This window comes from Panulirus ornatus, chromosome 5 (assembly GCF_036320965.1).
Source record: "Panulirus ornatus isolate Po-2019 chromosome 5, ASM3632096v1, whole genome shotgun sequence".
Taxonomy (NCBI): domain Eukaryota; kingdom Metazoa; phylum Arthropoda; class Malacostraca; order Decapoda; family Palinuridae; genus Panulirus; species Panulirus ornatus.
In genome coordinates, this window is record NC_092228.1 from 39,733,181 (window position 1) to 39,745,356 (window position 12,176).

The following is a 12,176-nucleotide window of genomic DNA, read 5'->3' on the forward strand; positions in this document are numbered from 1 at the left end:
AGGTTGGGTGAGCTGGGGGCATTTAAAGCAAGGTTGGGGGGGGGGGTTCCTCCTACACCTCCTGGGGGCCCCATTATCCCGGGCGCCCCCTGACGCTCGAAGGCTGCGCTGCAATCAGGAGCAGGGGAAGGGTAAGTAATTAGTCCCATGACAGTGACACAAGGTCACCAAAGATGACCTTGACTCACGGTGTAACCACAAAAAGGCGGAATCCGGTAACACCACGCATCAGAACCCTTGATGATGTGATTATTACACGAAAGTGCACTTGGGAACTTATCGTGTTTCATTTTCCCCGTAGACTCATATGAATATCTTGAGCACGCGCAAAATTGTGATCCTTTCCAATATATATATATATATATATATATATATATATATATATATATATATATATATATGAAGTTAGAATATATTTCCTGTTCCTACTATTTATTATTATTATTATATTATTATTATTGTTATTATTATTATTATTATTATTTGTTGTATTTGTTGTTGTTGTTGTTGTTACGTGGCAGGAGGAGGGGCGTGTCCATAGCAGGATATGCGTGGGGGGGAAAGATGGGGGGAGGGGGGGGGTGGTGACCCTGGCCCAGCATCTTCATGCGTTAGGTAACAAGCACCTCCCCCCCCCTCCTTCCCCGGGAACCCCCCCCTGGCAGTTCCTGGAGGAGGGAGGGAGGGAGGGGGAGGAGGGGTATGGCGTAGGATGGAGTCCTGTGTTGTCCATCAGACTAGGAGCCAGTTTATAACCCAGCCACTCACCCAGCCAGCCAGCCAGCCAGTCCTTCGCTTTGTTAGTTCAACCCATGTGTGGGTGGTGGGGGGGCAGGTCCTGTAGGATGCCAGGATATCATGGTCGCGGCGTCCGTCCTTCATCCTGCACCACCACCAGCAGGTCCTGTAGGATGCCCCCGGGGTACCACGTACACACCCGTCATCCCACACCAGCTGGGGGCCAGCACCCGGGTGTGCCCCCCTGAGGGGCCAGCGTCAGGGGCCCCCCCTGGTATCCTAGGGGACCCCCACTAGTGCTTCAGGTCTTGGTGATGGTCCTTGAGGATTGATCACACGGGCCACCCCCGCCTTGTGCATGGTCCGACCCCGCTGGCCAGGGATGGTGTGGGAACCAGGCCCCCACCTTGTACAACCAGGCCCCCACCTTGTACAACCAGGCCCCCACCTTGTACAACCAGGCCCCCCCACCTTGTACAACCAGGCCCCCACCTTGTACAACCAGGCCCCCCCACCTTGTACAACCAGGCCCCCCACCTTGTACAACCAGGCCCCCACCTTGTACAACCAGGCCCCCCACCTTGTACAACCAGGCCCCCACCTTGTACAACCAGGCCCCCACCTTGTACAACCAGGCCCCCCCACCTTGTACAACCAGGCCCCCACCTTGTACAACCAGGCCCCCCCACCTTGTACAACCAGGCCCCCACCTTGTACAACCAGGCCCCCCACCTTGTACAACCAGGCCCCCCACCTTGTACAACCAGGCCCCCACCTTGTACAACCAGCCCCCCACCTTGTACAACCAGGCCCCCCACCTTGTACAACCAGGCCCCCCACCTTGTACAACCAGGCCCCCCCCACCTTGTACAACCAGGCCCCCCCACCTTGTACAACCAGGCCCCCACCTTGTACAACCAGGCCCCCCACCTTGTACAACCAGGCCCCCACCTTGTACAACCAGGCCCCCCACCTTGTACAACCAGGCCCCCACCTTGTACAACCAGGCCCCCACCTTGTACAACCAGGCCCCCACCTTGTACAACCAGGCCCCCACCTTGTACAACCAGGCCCCCCACCTTGTACAACCAGGCCCCCCACCTTGTACAACCAGGCCCCCCACCTTGTACAACCAGGCCCCCACCTTGTACAACCACGCCCCCCACCTTGTACAACCAGGCCCCCCACCTTGTACAACCAGGCCCCCCACCTTGTACAACCATACAACACTTGATGCACACTCTACTGTTATTATTATTATTATTATTATTATTATTATTATTATTACTAGTAGTAGTAGTAGTAGTAGTATTATTATTATTATTGCTATTATTATTGTTATTACTATTATTGTTGTTGTTGTTGTTGTTGGTAGTGGTGGTAGAGTTGTGGTAGTGTTGTTGTTGTTGTTGTTGTTGGTGGTGGTGGGTTGTGGTAGGGAGTGTGGTAGTGTGATGAATCACCACAGTGGAAGCAGGAGCACTCCTCTCTCTCTCTCTCTCTCTCTCTCTCTCTCTCTCTCTCTCTCTTGTTGTTGTTCTTGTTCATTTGTTTCTTTACAGAGTGCGTTCTGAACCTTGATGGTGGGGGGGGGGGGGAGGTCTGAGTTTGTTTCCAGCAGCAGCAGCAGTAATTGTTTTTCTTATAATCTTCTCTCTACGTAAGAGAGAAAGAGAGAGAGAGAGAGAGAGAGAGAGAGAGAGAGAGAGAGAGAGAGAGAGAGAGAGAGAGAGAGAGTATTTGTGTCTGCATGTCTCTCTGTGCGTGCATGTGTGTGTGTGTGTGTGTGTGTGTGTGTGTGGTGGGCTGGGGGTGGGCTGGGGTGGGCCATAGTGACTGGTAACATGCTCAAGTGTGCTGGTAAGTTGTCTTCCAAATCTTTCTCTGCTCGCGTCGTCGTGTTGGCAGAGTGTTGGTAACCCGCGCTGTGGTCACTATGGCAGCGTTGCCACGGTGAGGCCGGGCTGTTGGCAGTGTGTGGCCGGACCCCTGGTGGCCGAGGGACACATGAATCCCGGGAAATATTACGGGGAAACCGTGAGGACATGGGCGAGTCTCGTGTCGCTTTTTGGCAACCCCGTCCCGCGACCCTGGCGCTAACACCGGGTTACGTAACGGCTGTGACCAGGCTGTGAACTACGCCGTTTGCCTCCAATCACCCTTAAGGGAAGCAGTGAGGTGTGAGGTGGTCGTGTGCAGACTGGAACGACAGCTGGAGGGCCAGCTGGTGCATCCTAGCTGGTTCCTGGGTGACGGAGACGTGTCTTGTGTCGATCCTAAGTGAATGTAAAAAGTGATAAGACACATCAGTAGCCGATGTATAAGTGAGTGTATCTGAAATGTGTGGGTATAAAGTGAACGTTTAGTGATATCGGGAATTAACACATTCTAGTAGACCCATTAACAGTGGTCACTGTATGACCAGAGGAGGACCATTAGCAAGGCATGTACTCTATAATGAACTCGGTTAAAAGTGCAATCGAATTTTGGCTACTGGCGAACCTATGTATAAGTGGCCTTCATGTGTAAATATAAGTATATTACCAGTTCAGAAGTGGAGTTAAGTTTATAGATGATGTGTAAGTGAGAGATATAAGTATCTAGGCTATATATATATATATATATATATATATATATATATATATGGCCCAGGTATACATCTACAACACCTACGAAATACGTTACATATCTGAAGTAGTTAAAAGTTTGTAAGTGATAAAACGATTTATAAGTGTGTATATACTGGATTTACTTATACCGTATTAACCATTTATGTAAGTGAACGTAAAGTGTAAAGTAATGGAAGATCCGAGTGTCAGAAGCATTAAGTGGATACTGTTGGAGTAATGGGATAAGGTAGAGGAGGTGGGAGATGGTCATTATATGGAGCCATACGTTAGAGGGAGAGATAGATAGAATAGACATTGTGAGAGATCGTGTGAGATGGTAAAGGTGGCCTTGGGTTGGTGTCAGTGGGTCCCCCCCCCCCTAGTATGATCAGTTGTCATGATTTTATGAGAAGGCAAAATATTTTCCTTTACAGTTACAGTCTGCCGTTCTTCTGACCCTGTAGTGAAGGTGGCTTGATACTGGTTTGGTGATACAGTGACCAGAAATGGATTCAGACAGTACCAAAAAAAATTTATATATATAAACATTCCGGATGAGGGGGGAGGGGGGGCTAGATGATGACCTGGCTTGCCCTCTCGTAAGGCCATCACTGGATCATACACAGTAGAGAGAGAGAGAGAGAGAGAGAGAGAGAGAGAGAGAGAGAGAGAGGTAAGTAGGTAGATAGATAGATATAGTAGCGAAGAGGTAGTAAGAGAGAGAGAGAGAGAGAGAAGAGAGAGAGAGAGAGAGAGAGAGGGGGGGGGGGTGAAGGTGAGGGACAACAGATGTGGCTTTGAGGAGAAATTGTATGAGAGAGAGAGAGAGAGAGAGAGAGAGAGAGAGAGAGAGAGAGAGAGAGAGAGAGAGAGAGAGAATTATAACGTTAGTAAAGTACCATACATCGCCCCAGGCACTACACGGACGGAGCAGTAATATACTACTTATATTAAAAGCTTATCTCCGGGAGAGCCACTCCAGCCAGAGACGAGGCTCTTAAGCTTGAGCACATCAGCTCAAGCGTAGCTCCATCTGCGGAGAACCTCAGCTTGAGCGGAGTCTTCAAGAAGTACCCTAATTAGTGCAAAGCGTTAAGGAAGTACCCCAGAAAGAGTAGGAGCTCTGGAACGCTCCCCAGATGGAGTAGGAGCTCTGGAACGCACCCCAGATAGAGAAGGAACTTTGGAACGCACCCCAGAAAGAGTAGGTGCTCTGGAACGCACCCCAGAAAGAGTAGGAGCTCTGGAACGCTCCCCAGAAAGAGTAGGAGCTCTGGAACGCACCCCAGAAAGAGTAGGAGCTCTGGAACGCATTCCAGAAAGAGTAGGAGCTCTGGAACGCACTCCAGATAGAGGAGAAACTCTGGAACGCACCCCAGATAGAGAAGGACTGTACGGAGGCACATGGTTGAGAAGCCAGCCTTTGGGAAACTGTTGGAAGTGGTGCAGTGTGAGTAAAGCCTCGGGGGGCACGTCGGCTGGAAGAACGCCCCTCGGAGGCAGACGAGGAAGGTACCAACGCCCTCTGGAAACACCCCGGGAAGAATAGTGCTCCTGGAAAGCACCCCAGTAGGAGACGGTGCCGTGAGAGAGAGAGAGAGAGAACCCCCGAGCTAGATCAGTTCCCTAACTGGTAGAGCATCTCTAGAAAGACCTCCAACTAGAAGGGCGCCTCTAGAAAGACCTCCAACTAGAAGGGCGCCTCTGCGAAGACCCCCAACTAGAAGGGCGTCTCTGGGAAGGCCCTCAGTAGAAAGACACCCCAGAAGCAGGAGGTGAGGACCCACAACCATGGTGGACGTGGCGCTCCCAACTCACATGGCCCAGAAGGACCTGGGTCTGAGGAGTCCCCGGGGACCAGGAGACCTCTTGGGAACCCGGGAGCTGCTGGGACCTGACGATCCTCAGTACCCGCAGGACCCCCAGGGCCCGACCATGCGGCAGGACATCCTAGACCTGGGGAAACCAGGGGTCCTGCAAGAGTCTGGGGACCTGGAGGGGACGCAGGTGGAAGGGGGTGGGGAGAATATGCAGGACCTGGGGGAGTCCCATGAGGCAGAGGACCTGGGGGAGTCCCATGAGGCAGAGGACCTGGGGGAGTCCCATGAGGCAGAGGACCTGGGAGAGTCCCATGAGGCAGAGGACCTGGGGGAGTCACATGAGGCACCTAACCTGGAGGACTCACAGAAAGCAGGAGATTCAGGTGACCTGGAGGACTCACAGAAGGAAGATGCAGCTGACCTGGAGGACTCACAGAAAGCAGGAGATTCAGGTGACTTGGAGGACTCACAGAAAGCAGGAGATTCAGGTGACCTGGAGGACTCACAAAAGGAAGATGCAGCTGACCTGGAGGAGGACTCACAGAAGGTAGCTGACCTGGAGGAGGACTCACAGAAGGCAGTTGTAGCTGACCTGGAGGAGGACTCACAAAAGCCAGGAGAAGCAGAGGACCTGGAGGACTCACAGGAGGCAGATGTAGCTGACCTGGAGGACTCACAGGAGGCAGATGTAGCTGACCTGGAGGACTCACAGGAGGCAGATGTAGCTGACCTGGAGGAGGACTCACAGAAGCCAGGAGAAGCAGTGGACCTGGAGGACTCACAGAAGGCAGACAGCTCCGAGGACCTGGGCGAGTCACAGAGCACAGCGGAGGAGCAGGATGTCGAGGAGGTCCCACAGGATGGGCCGGCGGCGGGGGTCCTGGCTGTAGGATCTCCACAGGAGGGGCGAAGGATCTCTGACCAGTGGGAGTGGGAGAGCCTGGCCCGTCCTGGGGAGCAGCACGACCCGTGGCACTGGACGACCACCTTCCAGCACTACATGAGTGAGTATCCTTCACCTGGGTCCTACCATGTGGGGGGGGGGGGGGTCCTACGGCTCACCAAGGACACCCCCCTCCCACCCCCCACCCCCACACCAGGGTAATTAACCTGGCTGGTTCATAGAGTGGTGTGCTAATGGCCCTCTGGGTAATTAGCAAGGTCATGGGTGACTGAGGGAGGTAGTTAGAGTGGGTAATAGTTAGTTCCTGGTTAAGTGGTTGATTAACCAAGGTTTGGGTAATTACATAATTACATTTAAGATGATTGTACGACTGTTCAGAATAACTGTGTTAGCCGGGTATTGTAGGATTACATAATGACATTTAAGATATTATACAACGACCTGCTGTATTGATGGATCAGCTGACTGAATCACCTACGTCTTTGACGACTGATTGACCTCGTTCGGATGATCAACGAACCAGGTCATCAGGTCAGAGTGTAAGGATTATTGACCTTATGTTAATGTATTCGCGATACATTACCGTTCTGGATACATCAGGCATGCATCCCCCCCCCCCATACTGTATGAGGAAGCGAATGTTGTTGTTGTTGGCAGCGTGGTTGTGGTTGTATCATAGCTTGGCAGGTTGTCAGGCGTGTCTGAACTGCCGATGACCCAAAGGCATTGGCTGGCGTGTGTGTGTGTGTGTGTGTGTGCTGTGTGTGTGTACAGAGAGCATCATGGCCATTATTATTACTCATGATAGATAGAGGGATGAAGTCGTGTACTGTGTACAACCATCTATCGTATATTGTGGGCCGTAGAATTCACATACTACTATTAATACTACTACTACTACTACTTATAATAACAATAATAATAATAATAATAATAATAATAATAGTGATAATGATAATAATAATAATGATAATAATAATAATAATAATAATAATAATAATAATGATAATAATAATGCCAATTTATTACAGTATATGTGATAGATAATGAAGTAGTATCGATAGATAGTGAAGTAGAAGGTTAACGACACATGACCCAGTATAGGGTGAGGTCACCAGTGTTACCAGAAAAATGAATGACAATTTAGATGTGTTATTGTGGGTTTGATGTTCTGGGAAAGGTAGACGTGTGGCAACACTGCCCGCATGTTGGTAAAGTGGGTAACCCTGACGGCCGGTGTGGCAACACTGTTTACGTAATATGGTACAGAGTGTGGGAAATATATATAGCAATCTACGCTCGCCCCACACCTCATCTTCTTTAAAGGATTGATCGATAATATAATGTTATATCGATAATATAATGTTATATCGATAATATAATGTTATATCGATAATATAATGTTATATCGATAATATAATGTTATATCGATTATATAATGTTATATCGATAATATAGTGTTATATCGATAATATAATGTTATATCGATAATATAATGTTATATCGATAATATAATGTTATATCGATAATATAATGTTATATCGATAATATAATGGTATATCGATTATAATGTTATATCGATAATATAATGGTATATCGATTATATAATGTTATATCGATAATATAGTGTTATACTATAGCCCTTTATATTGCTTCCCTTACATTGTTAACCTTGAGAATATATTCATATAGTCCATTCCCTTATATGATAACACCGTCCACATATAGAAGATACGGGTGTGTGTGTGTGTGTGTGTGTGTGTGTGTGTTGTGGACGATTGACTGGCCAGGACAGGACCCCCCCCCCCCCCCGCTAGCGTGACGCGTCACGGGTAAGGGGGTGGGGGGATGTAACGCGTTACTAAAGGGCTGCGGTGACGCTGTATAGGTGTACGTGTTACCAGTGGGGTCTGCTGAGGGGGGGGGGGAGGAGGAGGGATTTCCCAGGTGGTGTGTGTGTGTGTGTGTGTGTGTGTGTGTGTGTGTGTGTGTGTGTGTGTGTGTGTTATGTGTCGCACTTAAACCACACCTTGACCGGATTATACCCCCCTCCCCATGCCCCCCCCCATGTCCACTCCTTGTCCAGAAACCACAGAACACACACATCCCCCCCCCCTCTCCGACCCCCCTCTCCCCCCAAAGACCCAGAGCCATGGTGGAGAACAGTAGAAAACGGCCTTAGAAATCACACCAATAGCCGTTAACCAAAGAAAACGGCAGTACGCAACTACTGTACCGGAATGATAAGAATCATAGAAAACGGTAATCAAGTCGTAATTATCGAATATTAGGAAAGAAAGCGACAGGAAACGTGGTATATGACGTAGAAAACGTCATCCGTTCTGTATAACTGGTGAATTCCATGATTTTTTCACTCGGGGAAAGAAGGTATTTTGAAGAACATTATTTCAATGTGAATCTCACAGAAAATGAAGATTTCCACGAACACTAGATGACAGAAGAGGTAGAAACGTGAAGTGAATAAGAATTGTTTATCCAACGGCGTTAGAAAACGAAGTGTAAAACCACTTCAGAAAATGTGATATGCAACCACAATAGAAAACGGGATGTATTGATGCTCGTAAAACCGATATACAGAATAATTGTTATTGTTAGATTATCTTCATTGATATATCGTTCTGTTACTTCTTTAATATATATATATATATATATATATATATATATATATATATATATATATATATATATATATATATATATATAAAAAAAAAAAATATATATTATTATACTTTGTCGCTGTCTCCCGCGTTTGCGAGGTAGCGCAAGGAAACAGACGAAAGAAATGCCCCCCCCCCCATACACATGTATATACATACGTCCACACACGCAAATATACATACCTACACAGCTTTCCATGGTTTACCCCAGACGCTTCACATGCCCTGATTCAATCCACTGACAGCACGTCAACCCCGGTATACCACATCGCTCCAATTCACTCTATTCCTTGTCCTCCTTTCACCCTCCTGCATGTTCAGGCCCCGATCACACAAAATCTTTTTCACTCCATCTTTCCACCTCCAATTTGGTCTCCCTCTTCTCCTCGTTCCCTCCACCTCCGACACATATATCCTCTTGGTCAATCTTTCCTCACTCATTCTCTCCATGTGACCAAACCATTTCAATACACCCTCTTCTGCTCTCTCAACCACGCTCTTTTTATTTCCACACATCTCTCTTACCCTTACGTTACTCACTCGATCAAACCACCTCACACCACACATTGTCCTCAAACATCTCATTTCCAGCACATCCATCCTCCTGCGCACAACTCTATCCATAGCCCACGCCTCGCAACCATACAACATTGTTGGAACCACTATTCCTTCAAACATACCCATTTTTGCTTTTCCACGGGGAAAATGAAACACAATAATTTTCCAAGTGCACTTCCGTGTAATAATCACATCATCAGGGGAGACACAAGATATATATATATATATATATATATATATATATATATATATATATATATATATATATATATATATATATATATATATATACTTTTTGATGAATTAGAAGAGAACATTTAAGTTAAATCATATATGTACCTGTTAATGAGTACATATAGTTATTTATAGTTATCAAAATAACTTCATTAGTACCAATGTAATTCGTGGAACCTTAGTACAGGAGAGATCCCGCGTTAAAGGTAATTTATTTTGAGGGTTTTTGTTGATAAGTTGAAATTACAGGTCCATGTTAAGGCGAGGCGAGAGGAGAAGAGGTGAGTGAGCGTTGTTATCTGGTCCGGATGTTGTATCCGGTGTGTTGGTGGGCCAGAGGAGGAGTGTCGTGGAGGCGTCTTCAGCCATCGTCTTGGCACGGACGACGTCAGTCATCGTCCAGCAGTGTTACGGTCCCGTGTGTGACGCGTCCAGTCGTCCGGCAGTGTGGTACGGTCCCGTGTGTGACGCGTGCAGTCGTCCGGCAGAGTGTTACGGCCCCGTGTGTGACGCGTCCAGTCGTCCGGCAGTGTGTTACGGCCCCGTGTGTGACGCGTGCAGTCGTCCGGCAGCGTGTTAAGGCCTTGTGTGTGACGCGTCCAGTCGTCCGGCAGTGTTACGGCCCCGTGTGTGACGCGTCCAGTCTTCCGGCAGTGCTGGGTGTGTGGTACACCCAGACATTCTGCCAGTCGTGTCTACACCCACTGAACAAGTCCCCAAAAACACCCACTCAGAAAACCACTGAGGAAGATCTCAAGAAAACCACTGAGGAAGATCTACTCAGACGACCACTGAGGAAGACCCACTTACAATCCCACTGAAAAAAAGCCCTTAGGAAAACCACTTCGGAAGCCCTTGATAAGTCCCCTTGGGAGCGACCAGTAAGGGCAAGTGTGTATATAGAGCCAGCGACGCCCCAGTACAAGGGCCGAGCCCTGAGCAACCCCCAGCTGCGCCTCCTACAGTCATATCCTGCAGGATGGCCGCCAGGCAGGACAGTAACACGTCCAACGTGTCCTTCGGCGCAGGTGCAGGACACCATAGGTGAGGTGGGGGGGGGGGGGGGGTCCCCAGACTTCCGGCTTACGCCCCTCATGATGCCCTGTGTGTGTGTCACGATGAGAGAGAGAGAGAGAGAGAGAGAGAGAGAGAGAGAGAGAGAGAGAGAGAGAGAGAGAGAGAGAGAGAGAGAGCCGAGTTAAGTAAGCGGATTTAAGTGTCAAGAGTTAAAGTGGGGAAGTTGTAAGTAATAAGGAGACATGCCCGAGCATTAGTTGTGTGTGTGTGTGTGTGTGTGTGTGTGTGTGTGTGTGTGTCCACGACTCCATCATCTTCATGTATGGCAAAATATTCTTAACTCGAATTCCGTTCGTCTGTAGAGGGATGTGTTCCGTGTTCATGTTATACATCACACAACCGTCCCCCGTTTTCTACATACGCCTGCCAGAAAACCATGGGAAACGGAGAACAAACGAACGAACACGTCATTAGTTATTGCTGGTTGTCAACTGTATGTAGTTTAAGTTTACAGACAAACGATCAGTTTGGTAGTTATGTTGTATGGCAGTTTACAGACAAGACTACCTGTTAGGTAGTTACGTTGTTAAGGCGGTCTGCTGACGAGCTATCCGTTTGATAGTTACATGAACCATGACGGGAATGGGGGTCAAGGTGATTTCCATATAGACTGCTTACCATTTTGTTACCTCGGTTGTATATTGTATTAACAATGCTGTATATCGCTGTAGTATTTTGAAGTTACTGTATTACTTTTATTGATAGATGTAGGAATAATACAGTCAGGCCTTAGAATTGGGCTGAAGGTTTGTCTTAGTCAAGCTTCTCAGATTTAAAAAAAAAAAAAAAGTACAAAAAAATATTTTAGTTCGTGTTTTGTTTGGGCCACTTCCCATTTTCTATATCAGTAACAGGGCGTGTCTTATAAAAACCACTTGTGTTCAGCGCACACCTGTATCTTCAGCTCGGGTGGTAATGACACTTGGCGATATTAAGATAGAAGATCAATAGTATATACACAATGTATATAGTTCGGTCCAGTACTGGGTGAGATATATGTATATTGTTTACGATCAATATTTTAGTACACTTGTCTGTTTCTACAATCATATATCTTATTGTATTTTCAGATGACATTTATTCATATTTCAAGAAATACATCAGTTTCGTGAATATTTGATGGATGTATACTTCGTGTGTGCAGGTGTATACTTCGTGTGTACAGGTGTATACTTCGTGTGTGCAGGTGTATACTTCGTGTGTGCAGGTGTATACTTCGCTAAACATCTGTCCAGTTGTGTATCTCCGGCAACACCTGTTCACTCATATATTTCATTATATACCTGTACAGTTCCTTGTGCTCGTAAGGTGCAACACCTGTTGGTAACGGGCACGACTTCCGCCCCTTTAGCCCCGGTAGTGTGATGTGGAATATGTTTATGTTCGTGCTTTAAGCCCACTACGCGCTATTTTGAATTAGATTTATCGTGTTTTAGACGCAATATTTTGATGGGGATTTATCGTGTTTTAGACGCAATATTTTGGAGATTTTTGTTGTTGATTTTTATGGTATTTTGTTGTTGTTTTTTATGGTATTTTTAACAAGTGTTTGTTTATA

General features: G+C 47.4%; 1 protein-coding gene across 9 annotated transcripts in view; it reads left to right on the forward strand.

The window, feature by feature from the left end:
* The first annotated feature begins 2,850 nt into the window (after positions 1-2,850).
* Positions 2,851-12,176, forward strand: part of LOC139748683 (transforming growth factor beta-1-induced transcript 1 protein-like) — an 84,477-nt gene continuing 75,151 nt past the window's right edge. Inside the window, exons 1-3 of one of the 9 annotated variants that reach the window (XM_071661983.1) lie at positions 2,852-3,062; positions 4,305-5,619; positions 5,656-6,171. In XM_071661983.1, coding sequence (XP_071518084.1) covers positions 5,139-5,619; positions 5,656-6,171 — 997 coding nt within the window. In that variant the 5' untranslated portion in view covers positions 2,852-3,062; positions 4,305-5,138. Of the gene's footprint in view, positions 3,063-4,261; positions 6,172-12,176 lie in introns of those variants that run through there. The other 8 variants (XM_071661980.1, XM_071661982.1, XM_071661985.1 and 5 more) reach the window with 8 other exon arrangements.